This window comes from Myodes glareolus, chromosome 1 (genome assembly GCF_982192425.1).
Source record: "Myodes glareolus chromosome 1, mMyoGla1.1, whole genome shotgun sequence".
NCBI lineage: Eukaryota > Metazoa > Chordata > Mammalia > Rodentia > Cricetidae > Myodes > Myodes glareolus.
This window is the reverse complement of record NC_142026.1, coordinates 5,673,579-5,692,101: the sequence shown is the minus strand read 5'-3', so window position 1 is coordinate 5,692,101 and position 18,523 is coordinate 5,673,579. Positions and strand designations below refer to the sequence as shown.

Genomic DNA, 18,523 nt, shown 5'->3' with positions numbered 1-18,523 from the left:
CTCAGACGTGTGACTTTTACTTTGTGAGTCTTCTCTCGGCTTTGCTGATGCTGCTGGCTTTGGTTAATGCAGGAAAGAACGGAGACCTCCTCCCGACCACCGAAGAAGCTGAGGAACTTGAGCGGGCCTTGCAAGCTGTAACTTCTCTCGAGTGCCTGAGTACAATTGGGGTACTTACCCAGTCAGACGGTGTGCCAGTTCAGGGGTTGTCAGATAGAGGAATGGGGGTGTTCTCCGCGGGTACTGATGCTTCGGGAATCCAGTCCTTGAGTCGAGAAGTAAACACGGACCTAGGGGAGCTGCTGAACGGACGCATAGTACACGATAGCTTTTCTAGTCTGGAGCTGGACGAGAACCTCCTCCGTTCTGCTAGCCTGTCTGACCCACCCACACCCCTGGCAGGGCAGATCCAGGGGCAGTTCTCTGCCCCAGCCAGCGTTGGCCTTACTTCTGCCACTCTGCTCAGCCAGAGTGCACTTGGGGAGAGAGCCTTCCCAGGACAGTTTCATGGACTTCATGATGGCAGCCATGCCTCCCAGAGGCCACACCCTGCCCAGCTGCTGAGCAAGGCAGATGACCTAATCACCTCACGACAGCAATACAGCAGTGATCATTCACACTCCTCACCCCATGGAAGCCATTATGACAGCGAGCACGTGCCGTCGCCCTACAGCGACCATATCACCTCTCCCCACACATCTTACTCTGGTGATAATATGGCAGCTACCTTTTCAGCAGAGATGCCCATCATGGCACAGCACTTGCTCCCCACCCAACTTGAGGTGCCACTTGGAGGAGTGGTCAACCCCAGAACTCACTGGGGGAATCTCCCCGTTAACCTTGGCGATCCCTCTGCATTTAGCAACCTCCTTGGCGCGGATGGACACCTTCTTTCCACCTCCCTCTCCACGCCACCCACCACGTCCAACTCAGAGACCACACAGCCTGCCTTCGCCACCGTTACCCCGAGCAGTTCCAGTGTGCTTCCGGGGTTACCGCAGACCAGCTTTAGTGGCATGGGGCCTTCCGCTGAACTAATGGCCTCGACCTCTCCCAAGCAGCAGCTCCCGCAGTTCAGTGCAGCCTTCGGCCACCAGCTGAGTTCTCACAGTGGCATTCCTAAGGACCTGCAGCCCAGCCACAGCTCCATAGCCCCTCCTACAGGCTTCACAGTAACAGGTGCCACGGCTACAAGTACCAATAATGCATCTCCCCCTTTCCCCACCCCTGACTGAGCGAGCAAGTCTGTGTGCTTTCAGGCAGGTGGGACCTGGTATTTTCTATCTCTGTTTCCTCTTTTGCACCCCTCTCCTCTTTTCCTACAGAAGATTTAGAAACAAGAGTGGGGATTAGCAGGACCCCCCCCCCCCCCAATCAGCAAGTGGCCGCGCGGCGACCTGTGTCAGTGTTCACGTGTGCTCCTTTGCACTGGTGCTCCTCCCTCCTGGCGGGTCCTCTCGGCCTGGTGGCTTCTCTGGTGGCGCAGCACAGTGACTGGATAGGATTGATTTCTTTTTCAGCAAGTCCTAGAAGTGGAAGATACCTCAGATTACCAGTGCCCTTTACTATTTCCTAGTGTTGAGATCAATGCTTTCCCTTCTCTAGCCAGGTTTTTACATAGGTTGTTGTAGATGGAGTGGCCTATTGAGATCCTGTGTAGCAGGTGGTTGTGGAGGCAAATCAAAACTCTGACTTAGCCCCAACTGCCAAACGCCACAGTGAGGCCTGGGTGCCATTCCTAACTGTGACGTGGCTGACTGAAAAGAGCCTTGTCTCCTGACTGCCTGCGAACGCGTCCTCACCCCGTGTGTTTCGTGCAGCACAGGGAGTAGCTCTCATGGTTTTGTTTGTTTTGTTTCGTTTTTGTCTTTTTGGTTTTTGTCTTTTTCTCTCAGATACGCTTACGGCTCTTTTTTCCCTCCTTCCGTCTCATACCTAGCATCGTTTCTGACTGAGTTGACTAAAGCATCTGAATGGGGGGTGGGGGAGTGGCATGGTGGTGGTAACACAGCCCTTTGTCACTAATGATCAGCCTATGAAGAGAGGAGCCACGAAAGGCTGAGTTCACGTCAGTGACAGGGAGTGTCATGACAACTACCCCGCGTGGCTCGGGCTTCAGGTCTAGAGCCTCACAGTCACTTTGCCTTTTCCATGTGTATTTGTTTCAAAATCCCTTACTCTTGGAATACATTTGCAAGTTGTAATTAAAAAATGTTTTGATGTGAACAAGCAGGCTAGACTGGATAAACTTGAAAGGCGACATCTGTGCCCTGCCTGGCCTGTCATTCGCTCCTAGTTTTTACATGTTTACAGTTGTGATTCTTTGGTGAGATTTGTGAACTGTTGAGGACACGTGTAGAGTCCGTGTACCAGTTGTGAAGTGATGTGTAATATTGGAAGGACACACATTTTAAAATTTCTTTCAAAGCAGAAAATGGAAACTAGACATAAATTTGACTTACCTTAGATACTTTTAAAATAATTTAAATACTTAAGGTGAAGTAAATTTGGAAATCTTTTAAAGTATCAAGGTTTTAGGGTGAACATCTTGTTGATTAGTGTGGTAAGTTGGTGACTATGGAGTGATGTGTGGGGTCTCTTCTTGCTTGCCTTGCCCTCCAGAGAAGGGTGGAACTTCACTTTCTGATCTGTTTGCTGAGGTTTCACTGTCCCTTTGGATACCATTGGGTATTCACATCTGAGTTCAATTTAATTTACATATGTATATTTTTTAAAACAAGACAACATATCTGTTAATGATGTGGTACAGTAATTCTTGGGTCAGGGACTGTTTGATCCTGATTTCTTCCTTCCTAACAAGTAAAGGTTGGGGCATTTCCTCCTTCTGTGTGTTTTCCTCATGCTGTGCCAGTGCTAACAGCCCCTTCTGCTGAAGGCTTTTTCTCTCTGCCTTATAAAGGAGTGATGGTGAGCAGCAGGCATTATGCAGACACCATGTGCCTGAGCTTTCGGAGGGAAAGTCACATGACTGTATGAAATCACGATATGCCCTATCTTATATTTATTGAATTTGGGGAGGGCAAAATATGTTTGTAATGTATTTCTTTTTTAAAAAAATTATGTTAATTGCAACATTTAAGGTATTAGCTTTGCCATTTTTCATATTGAGAAACTTCTAAATTATAAATTATGTCACAAAGAAATTCTGTGTAGTGTCACCATGAGCTTCTCCTAGACGGGGAGGATTGGCTTCACGCCCGTTCCTGGCCTGTGGCCTTCTGTCCGCAGCTTGTTCATGTTAGTGCACTGTGCTGAGATGAGGAGTGGCCACCTCACCTCCAGAGTGTCGTGTCCTTCTGTGAGCTGTTCTCACATCCCGTTAGAATCATCACTAGATAACTGTGCATCCTCAGAAAGTTATTTTGTCTCCACTGTGTCTCAGTTGAAGACTGAAGCAGAGCAGCACTGGGCTTCCTTATCAAGCTCCTGTTTGGCCGCGAGAAGTCAGCTTGGACTGTTAGTGGCTGTTTGCCCCGCATTCGCTGCTCAAAGTTCTTTAGTTGTCGAGACTGCAACTGTAGGTTGCACCTTTTTATTGTTTGCAGTTTTCTGGTTTTTTCTCAAATTTTTAGATGTTATACATATATTTACATATTTAACAAGTTTGTGTACTTGACAGAACTCCAGCATAACAGCCCATAACATCTAGAAACATCTGAGTCGAGTCCAAAGCAGGTAGAGCACAGGCTCCGTTAAGGTGGTTGAGGATCCGAATCCCATACAGGCTTAAGGCTGAAAACCAGTGTTCTGATGGGTTGCCCCTTAAGAAAAGGCTATATACAAACCTTTATTTTAACATTTAAAAGAAAACTACATATTCATTCCAACAGCTTTCCCAGGCCTGGCGGCCCAATAAGTTACACACACACTCAGGCACTTGAAGGCTACGACACAGGTGACTACGGGGGAGGTGGCCAGAGTGAGAACTTTCCCATGGTGAGACCCCACAAGGACACTTTGGGGTCACAGGCCATGGGAAGAGCTGCAGTGGAACCTTCCTCCAGATTACTGAACCAGGAGAAGCAGCATGGCTCTTGGGGCTCAGGTGGGGCTTCCTGGATGCAAGGCCAGGGACTGCCTGCTTAGCAGGGTATGAGGGGGCAGTGATGATGCTCTGGGAGGTCTTGATGGAGCATTTCTCACAGCTGCAGGGGCCATGGCGCTGAATTCTCTCAGATGATTTGCTAGTTAGCTCTTTGGTTTTTTTGGCCGGAATTTGCTGTGATCCAGGGGTACTCAAGGACTTCCGCTAGTGTTAGCCTCTGGCTTGCATTGTGCTTTAACAGTCTTGAAATGAGGTACCTGGCTCCTTCAGTCACAAAGTCGGGGAATGTGAATTCAACCCGTGATATCCCTCTGTAGGTCTCCTGGTAGGTCTGTGCCTCAAAGGGGGGCATCCCAACTAGGAACTCATAGCAGAGGATACCCAGGCTCCAGAGGTCCACCTTCTCCTCGTGCATCCGGCCCTCAGTCATCTCGGGGGGCAGGTAGTCCAGGGTACCACACAGTATGGTTCTCCTGGAAGATGTAGCATGCACAGACCACCCAAAGTCTCCATTTGGCCCAAGAAACAGGTTCTCTGGCTTAATGTCTCTGTGGATGACTCTCTTTGAATGACAGTAAGGCAGAGCGTTTGCCTGCTCTGGAGCTTTCTATAGATGGTCCCAAGGGGTGTGTGCTCTAGAATTAGATAAACTCTGCTGGCATCGTGGAAATATCCACACAGCCTGAGGCTGTCGGGGTGCCGCAGTGGGACTGTATCTCCACTTCTCTTCGAGCTGGTGCTCCACCCTGGCTTTCTCCAGCTGGGTTTTAAACAGCACCTTCAGGGCCAGGATAAACTTGCTTTGCATCCCTTGCCAAGTAAACATTTCCGAACTTTCCTTTACCCAGGAGGTGGCCAATGTCAGAATCCTCCAGAGTCCACTGCCTTTTCTTCGCGTCTTCAGTTTTCTCTCTGTTCCTTTTCAGAATTATTTCCAGAGGCTGTAGGCTGGGGCTGCTCACTCTTCTGGGGGTTGCTGAGCTGGGAGACAGGTCGAGGAACGCTGGCAGCTGGCAACTGCTTTGGCACTGGCTTCTGACATGAGGCCAGTTTCTGTGCTTGTGAAGGGACACGGTGTGAGGAGTTGGAAGGACACAAGACCCTCTGGGCCTGGCCACTGATAGCCAATCCTAGGTTCTGAGGAGGAATCTACTTTGTCACCAAGACTCGTTTTGGACCAAAGGGAGCTGTGGTCTTAGCAGGCCTGAAAGCACAGTTTTCTGTACATCTGTCCATGTCACCCACGGGCAGGATCCTGCCTCTGACCCAAGCCTTCAGTGACCCCTGGAGCCCCACAGTTTTCTGTCTTATGTGCATTTAGATGCCCTTCTTTGCTTTTGATTAAGAAGGCATGAAGTGATCAGGAATGTTGCCAGTTAAAGCTTCACGCCAAAAATCTTGAGTAAACTCTCTTTTGTTTAGCCGCCCGTGACGATAGCTGGAGAGAGGATAGTCTTAGAAAGTACTGGTGTAGAATTGAATAATTAGCAAAAGGCACACATTTCTGATATTTCAGAACTAACATCCAAGCCTATAGTTTGTTTTCCTTGTGCATCTCCTGTTGGAAGAGTATTTATTCACAAGCCCAGCGGTGCCCACTTTGTTTCTTCTCTAGTTTTTTGAAGCAGTTCTAATCTCTCAATAGTAGGTGGGGCATTAATATGCAAAGAAAAAGAGCATCTTTTATAATACTTACATGAAGACAGCACTTGTATTATGGTAAGGCAATACTGGAATCAAAAACAAACCTGACCCAAGGTCTTAGTAGGGTAGACGCTAGCTTTTGCTGTAGTGTTCAGTACATAAGAAACAGCGACAATGAAGGCTCTGTCTGTCTTTGCAGTTCTTTGGGACCATTTCTAAAGGCCAGTTAGATCGTGTTACTGTGATTTAATTTTTGAAGTTGCTGCAATTAATGAATGCATTCTGTGCTCTGAGAATCTGTTATTCAGCAATCGTAATCTCTGGTATCTGAAGAGAAAAAGGGCTTTCTCTCCCTTAATTGTTAATGTTATTTTAGTAAAGTACTTAAGATATTGTTTGTTTCCTCTGTAAAAATGGCTTAGCAATGTCCGCACCTGGGTAGGGTGCACAGCTAGTAAACAATCCAGGATGGTGACTGCAGTTCCAGGTAGACACCAGGTGACAGACTGTGCAGTGGAAACAGCTGCCGAGAAGCAAGGGTTGTTTTCTCTAGTGAGCGAACCATGTGAGCCATCCCTGCTTCATAGATGAGAGCAGTTCCATGTTGGCAGGCAGTGTAGTGTGTCTAGTGTCCCTCTATGAGAGGATTATGGTTTAATGAGAATCAGATAGTCATTGGACATGGAGTTGGAAAGTGGTTGTTTTATATTCTTTAAAGTTGTTGTTACCATTTTTAGTGCTGTAAGGCTAAGGACAGCTAATACTTTATCTTTGCCAAATAACTATTGATAAGATTAATCTTTTGAAGTAAACCAGACTCTCGCCTGAAGGTTAGGGATCATCCCCTCTGTGGGTCACACTAAAACTTTTCCAAAGCTCATTCTCAGTCCGTGCTCACAGTCCACACAGCGGAGTCAATTCTTTGTTTAAGAAGGAAACCATGTCCACGCTAGATAGAGGTGTCCTTGGCATACAAAAGAACTTAGATTTCTGGTGGCCTGTTGCATGGCGTCTTATGAACTGGCATTAGAGTTGCATCACACAGAAGTGAAGCCCTTACTGTGTGTCCCTGGAGTCTGGCCTAGAGTCTCCACTGCACTTTGGCATCCTGGGCAGCGGTGGGGGTGGGAGCTTCATTCGCTCACCTCTGAAGTCACTGCCTCCCTCTCGCTGAGTTCCAAGCATGGGTGTTCAGAGCGTGAGGAGATTAACACTAAACTATTCAATAGGCTTGGAATTCATAGTAAAAGTATTTACTTTTTAGACTTTTCATCTTAGACTTTAAAAAGATTAAATTCTGTTCTTTGGCTGACTTGTGTAGGATAATCTAATAGAATGAGTTGTTGAAAGGTCAATACAACTTTGCAGTGTAATGAGGAAATTTAGAAACGCCGGTGAGTTTAGTTGGAATGACTCCTCACTTGTACTTCTCTTATTACTGCTCTCCCACACTGTTCTAAAGGTCTCTTCTGTTAAAATTATTTCATGGGGATAGTCACTCATGAAAAGTTATGTATTTCCTCCCCCCTTTCAGTAACTTGAAAATCTTCCGTGGAATTATGTAGAAAAGAAAAATAATGATTGCTTAATATTTTGGCTTCTTTAAGCTTCCCTGTGTTATGCTGGTGGGAACCAAAATCACACTTTAATTAGAGTAGTATTTTAAATGCTGTCTTTCACATGTGTGTAATGTGGTCTCTGTGAAATGCATAGATGGAGATCTGCTAAGCAGTCTCCCTAGCCGGCAAGTTAAGAGGAACTTCTGGATGTTCATCATGGCTTTTCCAACAGCCAGTGTCATTAACCCTGCAGTTGTAGGTTAAGTTAGGGAGTCATTTATTGTTTTACTTGGCTCCTTTTTCTCAGTTAGCTTTCCCCTCTGCACTGTACAAGTGTACAAGGAACAAGTAAAACGAGATGTGGCATTTCAGAGAGAAGTGTTATGACTTTATTGACCCATATTCCAGAGTATCAGTAATTTTTGAATGGCTTGAAGTATAGATCCAAGATGGTCTTTGATTGATCTAAGTTAGGGTGCAGAGCAGTCTTCTAGGATAAAAGCTGGTCGATCCTGGAGGCCAGTGGGACAGCATGTTTTCTTTCCTTCCTCCCTCTGCCTGTTTTGCACGCTCATCCCCGGTGCTGCAGTGTGCACATGCACACACATGAGCCGCACTCACCTTGGCCCAAGAGTGGTAGAATCTTTTTTCGTTGGTTTTTGTTGTTGTTCTATGTGTTTGTTTGTTTGTTTGTTTGTTTGCTTTTTAAGCTGGGGACCACTGACCTAAGCTCTAAATGCACCCCAAGTTCCCCATGGAAAACATTTCAACACACAGGGTGGAAGGCAACAGAATAGCTCAAGGCCACACCATTGCTTTTCCTTGGGGAATAGACTGATTTGCCCCCAAATGACTCCAGCCTGTGTCATTAAGGTTCAGGCGTCTCCAGTGGGGTTAGTGCTAACGCGATAGAGAGTGTGACACCTGCTGACAGCGTGTACCTCTCTTCCAAAGGGTTGGATCAGTTCTCAACAGTGATAGCTCTTCTCACTGTATAGTGTTGAGTATGTCTCAGGGATTCCTTGCGGAAATTAGGGCAGTTTTTAAAATAAGAAAATAGTTTTAAAAGAAACTAAAGGTGACTCATCATTGATGGGAGCTCAAGAAAGAGAAAGCTTTGGTTTCACAGCCCATGGTCGCTCACCGAGGACGATTTCCTTTCTACTTCAGGCTCTCATCTCAGCTTCAGCGGACAGAATCCTTTCCCATCATGCACAGCTTTAAAACTTTTATTTAAAAACTTCCCCATAAGCTTTCAGAATACTTATTGTAGATTTTAAGAGAAAAGGTATATTAATTTATGCTATTAACATCACCTCATAAATTATAAGTTTTATACTAAAGCTGTATTGAGTGTAATGAATTATGTTGCCTATGTGTTTTAATAGCTTAAAAATTATATATGAGCTTCTTTTTATTTTTATTTTTATCTTTAACAAAACAAACTAGTGACGCACCTTTTTACACTGGATCTCGGCCGTGTCAAGGTGTACAGCTGTCCTTTGCTACCTTGCAGATATATAAAGAAAAGAATAACGTGGGGCCTCAAAATGTAGAACACCCTTAGACCACATATCATCCTTCCTAGAGCTGTTGAGAATCATGTTCTGTAGTACATGATCTGTGGTTTACACTTAACGATGGCTAGACGCTTAGTTACAGGGTAAATAGAAGCAAATAGATCCAGTAAAACTCCCACTACTGTAGCTGGAATTTGTAAACTAAGTTTTTAAGACCTCTGTTATTTCCTATGGATTTATTCTTTAATTTACAGTTTATTCTGTAAATTGAGAAGTAAAATTAATAAATCTAGATGTTCTCAGTGTCTCATTCAGGAACGTTTTCCCCTCCTCACTAAAGAATTCCCACTGTGACTTAAAAATAGAAATAAATTACTTGTGTGTGTGTATATGTGTCTGTGTTTTTACACACATGCAAAAATATACATCGGGGGCACTGTGTGAGATATGAATGTGTGCTTGTATAAAACTAGAAAGGTAACCGAATGTATTATAGAAATGTGTTTTATCTAGCTGAGGGTATTACAGCTCCTTTCCCATTGATTCTCTCTTATCAACGTGCCGTATTCTTTGCTATGTTGTGTTCAAAGGCTAGCTCTGATATCATGTGCAGGGCATCTTTAAAGTGACATGAGGAGAAGCAGCCTCTACGGCCAGCCTCGTGCTTACGAGCATAGATAGACCTAGATAACAGCTTGTTTATATTGAGATAATGGGACCACAGATTTGTTGAAACACTTTTATGTCTAATAAATGTTCTTTATATTCCAAGTAATAAAGTATTATGATGTTTCCATGATCAAGTTCAGAAAACTTAGGCCTTGATAAAGAAGCTTTTGAAGCTTTGTTTAAGGAGTTGTTGGGCTCATTTCACTGTGCATATTTCAAAGCTGGTGTGATTTTCATTATTTCCAAAACATTTTTTAAAACTGAATCCTATCATTGGTTATGGAACAGAGCACCACAGCCCTAATCGTTTGGCTGTAGGAAAAACCATGCTACCTTTGATGCCTACCTGATTGACGTGGAGCTAAACAGAAAGACACATTCCTGTACTTTGAGCTTTGTCGTTTGCTGTGCCCCCCTTGAGTGGAACGTCTGATGGTCTGAGACAGTGCTCCACCACGTTTATTCTGATAGAAAGAAAACTCATATACTTAGGGAATATATCAGGACAGCAACTCCTGAGTACATGTTTGAATTGGTAGTTATCTTTGAGGCCTCACTTAATTCATCTTAGTCACAACCTGGGAAAGCTTTCTATGTTTTTTACAATGGTATTTTTGTAACATCTCCCTGTTCCATTCACTCTTACTTTTGGATGTTGAGAAATCTGCATATTTCTTGTATATATGCATGCAAATGAAAGGAGGAAGTTTGTACTGATGCCATTTCTCCCTTCAGTTGCTGGTTAATGGAATTGACTAGAATCAATTTCCCCTTCTTGAAGGGTGAAAACAGACCCTTTGTGTATATCTGTACAGAGATGTGTATATGGGATGTGGTGGCACTTTGCTGAATGTGAACTTGCCTTGTCAATGGGAATATTGAAAAGTATTATGTTTATTTATACATTTGTATAAATCTATATATACACGTATGTATATGTGTGTGTATAGATAAAGCTATATACATATATTTCCCTAACAATGTGTGTGTGTAATAGATTTACAGCCTTTGCTAAGCAAGATTATGCATCTGTGGGGAATTCTGGATTACTCTGCAAGCCTATGGGAGTCAGGACAGTCTAGAGTACATCATCAGCCACACTGAAATAGCTTAGTCACGGGTGACAGATGACATTGGCCACACCAGTTGCACTGCCCGCAGACTGCTAGCTGGTCTCTCTGTACTGACCACTCCCACCGCGCTGAGCTGTCTGTTGTCGGCTGCTGGAGATGGACCTCTGAGAGTGGCCTGGACAGGGCCTGTGCTGAGCCACATCATCCCTCCCTTCCCCTTTCTGACTTAGTTCTTTTGCCGTGGCTGTTGCTTTTACATTCCTCTATAACTGACGGGCCCCCATAGTATACAGCTTTCAGTAATATTTTCTTTGAGAATTGGGTAGTCATGAAAAATAAAAAGCCAACATTAATCAGTTAATTTTGAAATTTCCTAGGCAACTTTGGAGTGTTTTTACTTAAAAGTGAAAAAAAAAACTACAATTATGATTTTATGATTGACATTAGTGCTGGGTATATTTCCACACCTATGATCATTTAAATAGTTTGATTAACTTTGTGCTTTAAATATAAATTTATCCTTTGAATTTTAACAAAGTATACAAAGTCACATGGAAGCCTCTTAAGTCTACAACTGACTCATGCTTCTCATGATGAAATACTCTAATGAGTTCTTGTGTCTTGAATTCTGCTGAATTTCCTTTTGACTTTGCTCACAGTTGTGTCATTCAGTTCTAACTCTGCCACAGCTCTCTAGAAAACTTTCACCCTATATAGCGTGCCTTTAAAGCTCTTATGCACACACAGATCAAAGTGTATATACATACATGTTGGCACATGTGTACACATACTTTGGTATATACTCACACAGTATATCTCCAAGATATATTGTGGGAGTGAACATAGAAATATTCAAAGGCAATGAAATGTTGCTCTCTAGATATATATGTATATAAATAGTGTTGGTATAACTGTACATACACATGTATATGTATGAGTTCTAAATGGCAATCTTTTACATTTAGCAAAATGCTGCCCTACTGGAATATTGCCACTGCAATGGTGGTTGTATGTATGTTTTAAAATACATTATCAAAAGTTATTTAAAGAACATTTAAAGGTCTCATCTAAAGACAGCCATACACTATTTATTTAGCTTCCTATCCATTGTATTGTTGTGTCTGTAACTGAAAGGGAGACTGTCGTTTTGAAAACAGCATCTGCAAATGAGACGAGATCCACCGTGGTGTTCTGTGCATCTCCCTTCTCTGCAGCAGTGGCAACACCACAACCCTGCTTGTTTATTTCAGTTTTAGAGCCATCCTAGCATTGCTATTTGTGTGTGTTATCCACCATCTCCTTGATCAACTTCATTCACCAATCTGCCTCTTCCTTTCATTAATGAATAATGATCATTTTCATCATGTTGCTGGGGGAAGCTGACCCCTCTCTTGCTGCAAGGAAATAGATCATCTAGTCATTTTGCCTTGTTCACAATTCACCTTGGAAAGAAGATGCTTCTCAGGATGCTGTCCTTAGCGTAGTTTATTTTGCAAAGTTTGATTTCTTTAAAGATATTACTTAATTTTTTTAAAAGATCTCTTAACTCTTTGTATATGCATGTACTCGGCATATATTTAATTCTTACTGCTTTTCCCCGCAAGGTATTTTTTTTTTCCCATTTGTCTCTCAGTTTTCTGTATTGAATGCAAGAACATTAAGACAAACTGTTAAATACTGATTTTGTTTGTGATGAGCTGGCAGCAGATTAAACCTTGATAATAGGGGAAGAGAAAGGTAGATGGATAGGTAATCCTAAATGCTATGTTCGCTGGGGAGTGGAGTAAGTGTACTCCTAAGGAAGCAGATTGCACAGAGTAGCTCACTGGAACTGATATCAGAATCAGCCTTTAACACAAAGCCTCTTGGCAGATGTATGGTACTAACCAGAGTGCCCAAGTGTAAATTAAAACCAAGTTGCAGTGGGAAATCAAAGGTGAGGTAGCCATTGGAAACCAGCAAAGGACAGGCAGGCTGGACAGTTTTAAAATGTCTTTTAACAATGGAACTGCACGGTAGCAAGGACTAGCCGTACCGAGAACTCTTCTTTTTCGGTGCTCTCGATCACCTTGGCACACAGTCTGCTTCATATGCCATACATTCAGAGCATAGACAGGAGGGCAGCTGCTTAAAGGGGACTTACAAACCAAGCGTCTTCTCATGTCCGTGTCACGGCACGCACACTGGGAGCAGCTAGTGTCTGCACAGTGTGGAAGAGGAGGCTGGTGATTGGGAAAAGGCCTATCTGTGGCGCTGGCTGAGGTTCTGCTGGGGAGGACACATTTGGGGAGACGAGAGGTTTTGGTTTGTGATTTCCCTTTAAACAGGAAGAGATGGTTCACATTTTCCATATATATATCTCAATGAATGTACTGTATTACTGTTTTAAAAATTTGATGAAATAATAATGGATTGGTCTCCTTTTGTTATCTGGTCCTTGTTTAATTTGTTTAAGGGTTTTTGTATACAAAAGTTTACATTTTTATGTATATTTTTCTTGTGTAAAAACTGATGTAATATGTGTATAAAACACTGTATGTATTATCTGTATATAGTGTGACAAAATGATTTTTCTTTCTTTCTTTTGGATGTATTAATAAATCTTGCTGTGACGTAGCCTTGCTTGTACTAATCATTTCCTTTGCCTATGATGGAGCTCCTGGCGCAGGGTAAGTACTTTTCCTTCTTTGTTTCTGGTCTCCGAGTCAGGGTCTTTTCTGCTTCCCAGATGGCTTATAACTCTGTGTGGGCCAGGCTTTTCTTGGAGTAGCCATTCTCTTGCCTCAACCTCCCACATGTCACTGGAGTTACAGGGATATAAGCCACTGTGCCCAGGTAAGCTTTATTTTTATGAGACAAAATTTTACCAGGTGCCTCTGGCTGGTATGGAACACACTGTAGTTTAAGGTGGCCTTTGATTTTGTGGATGGTCCCTTCTGTCTCTGCCAGCCAAGGACAGGAATAACGGACATATGTCATCGTACTCAGTTTCCCCTATCTTAGATATGCTGTTTTCAGTCTTCTATCAACAATTCTAGGGAGATATATATTCATGATCTTTATGGTTAACCTAACAAGTTAAAACTACATTGACTTCAGCTATATTATTCAAGCTTGAAATCCAGCCACAAGTTGTATGATGCAGTGGTATTGTTGCAGTCCAGGTCTATGTCATTTAACCCAAAGCCGTTTCTCTCAACCCGCCCCCCCCCCCCATCTTTTATGTATCCCAGGTTGGTGATACATGAATGATTTTCCTTACTCAGTTTCCAATGCCACTGTCACAGACTTATACCAACTTGCCTGTCCCTTTTTTCATGTTTACAACTTCAGAAAATATAGTAACAATTTCATGTTTTGTGCCCAATGTTAAAAACAAAATGTAAAAATAACTACTACAGAGACTTAGCTTGTGAAAGCCACTAAATTCAGTCCCCAGTATCACCAAAAAATCCTCAGCCTTGGTACCATCCACAGAACTGAGCAGTCAAGGCTTTTGTAAATTGGAACTTTTCACTGCTTGCTTCATCCTTTGATGCTGAGGGAAGCTGAGCTATTCTGTGGGGCACATAAAGGCTAGGACCAAAGTTCCAAGCAAGAAATAATAACCACCCAGTCACATGTTCACTTCATGGAGGTGCATTGCATGTGTAATTAAAATCTGGCTTCTAATTAATATATGTTAAAGACATTCTGAAGTCTCACTTCCCTAAAAATAGTAAGCTTTTGAGATCAAAAGCACCAGAAGTGCTCAAGGTGTTTGTAAAATAACCAGCATGAGCAAGGAACTCATGTTTGCTCTGCTTTGGGAGTTGCCGTGGCCTAGGGAATTATGCTTAGCAATTAACTGTGCATTTCTTCAGCTGTACGGCTGACTTAAAACTTGCTTTTTGTTTCAGGATGCTTAACTCTGTGTTGCTGGGCTTTGAACCCAGAACTTTCCATGGGCTGGTCAATGCCTCACCGTCAAGCTGTATTTTAGCCCACCTGCTGCTCTTCTGAGTCCTGGAACTAATCTTTGAGATTTGATGTGTCCATTTTTGCATAGATTTAAAGAGAGCTATAGCCATATTAGGCAAGCCTCTAGGGTGGTGTCTGAATTGAGGCCATTGTCTGATGGTAGTGTTGAGATCTTTGGATTTCCAAGTGAAATCAAGACTTGGTGGTGGTGTGGCAGTACTTAGGAGTCTAAGACTGACTGAGTCCAGCCTGAGTGACACTGAGAACTCATCCTTTAAAAAGATTTAAACTGATAATGATGCCAGGGACAAAGCAAAAGTATGGAAAGACTTTCCCACCCAAGAAAACCAGAGTGCACACAGCTTGAGCTGGAACTGATAGAGCAGGGGGCCAAGTGATGGCTGAAGTTTGGTCAGATGAGAGGCCTGAGTTAAGGAGACAGATGGGGAAGTAATGGCGATAGACTTCAAGTTGGCTGTAAGAGATCAGGAATGGCAGGTAAGGATGGCTGTTTTATTTAACTTCATTTAAAAAATAGTAATTTTTTTCTAGCACTTCATGTTCACCCCTAACCCCTCATAGATCCACCCCAACTTTTGCCCCTCTCTCCAAGTACATGACTTTGTTTTAAATAACACATGGATTCTAATTTGTGATGCCCATGTACTCACAGGTGTGGAACAATCCATTGGAATGTGGTCAACTACTAGGAACTACATCCTTAAAGTGCTTTCCTTCCCCCAGAAGCCAGCAACTGTTCTAGTTCCCCAGTTAGGAGTGGTGGCTCATGAGCCCCTTTCCACTCCATGCTAGAAAATTAGCTGACTTGATCCTGTACAGGGTGTTGTCCAGAGGACAGAGTTCCCCTAGTCTTCCCTGACGCCTGCCTCTTACAGTCTCGATGCCATCTCTGGCATTGGCCCCTGAGCTTTGGAGAAGGGGTGTAAGACGTTCCATTTGTGGGTGAACACTTCACTGGCTCTTACCCTCTGCATTTGACTAGAGTTCCTGCTTTGACACCATCCACTGAGCCAAGAACTGTCTCTGATGAGGTCTGGGAGCTGCGTTAATCTGTAAGGAGAAAACTACAAATTTGGAGGGCTGTTTGAAACTCTGTTCAGTTAGCAAAACAATGGATTAAAGATCTCAATCTTGGAGCCAAACCTAGAAGAGTGGGGAATGTACTTCAAGATATAGGCTCAGGTAATCTAGGAGTTTCTGAATGGGACTCTAGTCATTCAGGAAGTAAGCAACCAATAAATGGAACTTGATGAAATTAAAAGTTTCTTTAGTGCAAAGGACATTGCTAATTAGGTGAAGAGGCAACTTGTAGAACAGAGAAACCTTCACAGCTATATACTTTACAGAACTCATGTCTAGAACATGTAAGGCACCAAGAAGACTCAGTGAGAAAGTAGACATGACACTTCAGTTATTTCATTTATAATCCTGAAAATAACTTGAATATCTCCTCAAGTCTTCTGGCTTGTAAATTATGGAGCTGGCATTAAATTCTACCAGGCTGTCTCCCTTTTCCGGCACTCTCATAGAAGTGAAGGTGTTTAAGAAAACACCCCCCTCTTACCCTTGCTTTGGGAAACCTGAGGGCATGTGCTGCCTATTCCCCATACTCCACTGCAATGACCACTTACTTTCTGGACACTGCTCGAGTGTCTGTCCTCAGTCTCAGTGTGCTTGTCTATCGTCTGCACACAGTAAGTGTCACTAGATGGAGGCAGTGTGCTGAGGAAGTTGGTAAACACAAGGACTGCAGACTTGAAGAGACGCAAAGGGGAACCCATAGGAGGTCATATAGCTGTGTTAGGGTTTGAATATGGAACACCCTCCAGAGATGCCTGTGTTCTCCTTGTCCCCAGCTAGTGATGCTATTTGAGAGGTGGTGGAAAACTTGAGGAGGTAAAACCCAGTAAGAGGAAGGTCAGTGGGGTGCCTTGTTATATCTAGCCCCCTAGTCCCAGTTTTGTTCTGCTGCGGTCCAGCTAATCCAAGTGGCTGGCTGTGAATTGAAGGTCCAGTAGCTGCTCAGTCTACAAGGCTGAATGTCTCAGCTGGTCTTCAGTATCCCAAAGAAACAGGCTCTAATACCAATGAAGGAATGGATGTCCAGGCAAGGCAAGGGCAAAGCGTGAACCCTTCCTTCTTTCAGGTACTTACATAGGCTTCCAGCAGAAGGCATGGTCCCAATCAATGTCTCCCCACATCAAGATCTGGGTCAAAGGTGTGTGTCTTCCTACTTCAAAGGTGTCAACTAGAAGTAGATCCACACACTTCAAGCAAAAAAAAAAAAATAATCTCACAGGTGTGCCCCCTCATTTCTGGATTGTAGTTCATTCCAGATGTAATCAAGTTGACAACCAAGAATAGCCGTTAGTTCGTTCTTTCTTGCTATTCTCTTACTCCTTGCTTTTAGAATGGAAATATTTGTCCTGTGCTGTGTTATCTTGGAAATAATAGAACTTTTAAAAAATTTTACAGGGGTTCACAGCTAAGAGTTGGCCTTGAATTTCAGAAGAGACTGAGTTTGGACATTTGAATAACGGGATCATTTCTCTTCTCTCCTGGTTTATGTCTTCTGCTGATTAAACCATGCAACTGTTGCTTCACCGCTTTCCCAGTTCCAGTCACTTCCTTCCAGTGTTTTTAGGCTGATTAGATGTTAGAACTCTCTAGTAGACTGATCTCTTCAAGACAGTCCTCAATGAGGCAAAAAGGATCTTGTGATTTCTGAACTGAGCATCCATTAATCCATCTCGTACTGCTACCCTATCAAAAGGTCTCTCCTCTCTCCCCCCTCTCTTTCTTTCTCTCTCTCTTTCTTCCTTCCCCCTTCCTCCCTCCCTCATTTTTTCTCCATCCGTTCCTCCCCCTTCTTTCTTTCTGGCTCTTTCCTTGAACTCACAGGTTACCTGCCTCTGCCTTCCAAGTGCTGAGATTAAGGACGCTTACTGCCAAAGCTGGCTACGGTGTGGTTTTTAAGGACCCCTCCCCTGATAAGATGTCTCTTATCACATCTTTGCATGATCATCATCACAAACATGCTTCCCCTCACACTCCTGTCTTCCAGTTATGCTCCTCTGCATGCACATCCAAATCCACAGCTGCTATGCTCTGTCTGTGGACCTGGGATGATGAGACCTGTGAACAGCTTCCCTTCGCACCTACAGAGACATCATTATTCAAGTCTATGTCTTCCTACTGTAAGAAAACCCCCCTCACCAGATAAGTCCTTAGTCAATTTCTGTAGCAGCATCTACTCTTACTATTTATTCTTTCTTGAGAGCTTATGTTTGTGACTGTTTTCCTTCTCTCTGTGTTGTAGTAAGATTCTTTAAGTATCTCCTGTAATGCTGGATGAGTGGACATGAATTGCTTTACCTTATGTTTATCTTAAAGGTTTTTATTTCCTCACTGACTTTTTTAAACGTTTAAAATATATGTGATGATTTGGAAAGAAATGCCCCTTTCCATAGATTCATGTGTTTGGATGCTTGGTTCATAAGAAGTGGCTCCATTAGGAGGTATGAACTTGTTGGAGTGGGTGTGGCCTTGGAGGAAGTGTGTCACTCTGGAGGCGGGCTTTGGGATCTCATATGCTCAAACCATATGCCCAGTGTGACAGTTTACTTCCTGTTGCCTGCAGATCAAGATGTAAAATTCTCAGCTCTCTCCAGCACCATGCCTGCTTGCAGGCTGCCATGCTTCTTGATATGATGAAAATGAACTTAACCACTGAAACTGTAAGCCAGCCTCAATTAAATGTCTTCCTTTATAAGAGTTGCTGAGGTCATGGTGGCTCTTCACAGCCATAGAAACCTAAGACAACATATATACAAGTAACATATAGATTGAACAGGATACATTTATGTATTTAAGAATATATACATGTACTTGCATACTACATATATGTATGTAGAAGTAATAAAAAAGGCTATAAATTTGAACGAAAGCAAGGAAGGGTATATGAGAGGGATTGGGGGTAAGAAAGGGAAGGGGGAATTATGTAATTATATG

The 18,523-nt window shown here is 43.2% G+C and overlaps 1 protein-coding gene and 1 pseudogene across 7 annotated transcripts in view; one reads left to right on the top strand and one right to left on the bottom strand.

Moving 5' to 3' along the window:
* The window catches only part of Ino80d (INO80 complex subunit D), a 71,110-nt gene extending 57,963 nt beyond the window's left edge, over positions 1-13,147 (top strand). For all 7 annotated transcript variants that reach the window (XM_085699204.2, XM_085699234.2, XM_085699238.2 and 4 more), the window contains one exon: positions 73-13,147. In XM_085699204.2, coding sequence (XP_085555330.1) covers positions 73-1,235 — 1,163 coding nt within the window. In that variant the 3' untranslated portion in view covers positions 1,236-13,147. The remainder of the gene's footprint in view (positions 1-72) is intronic.
* On the bottom strand, positions 1,410-5,314 carry LOC125416412 (aurora kinase A pseudogene; annotated as a pseudogene).
* Positions 13,148-18,523: the final 5,376 nt, after the last annotated feature.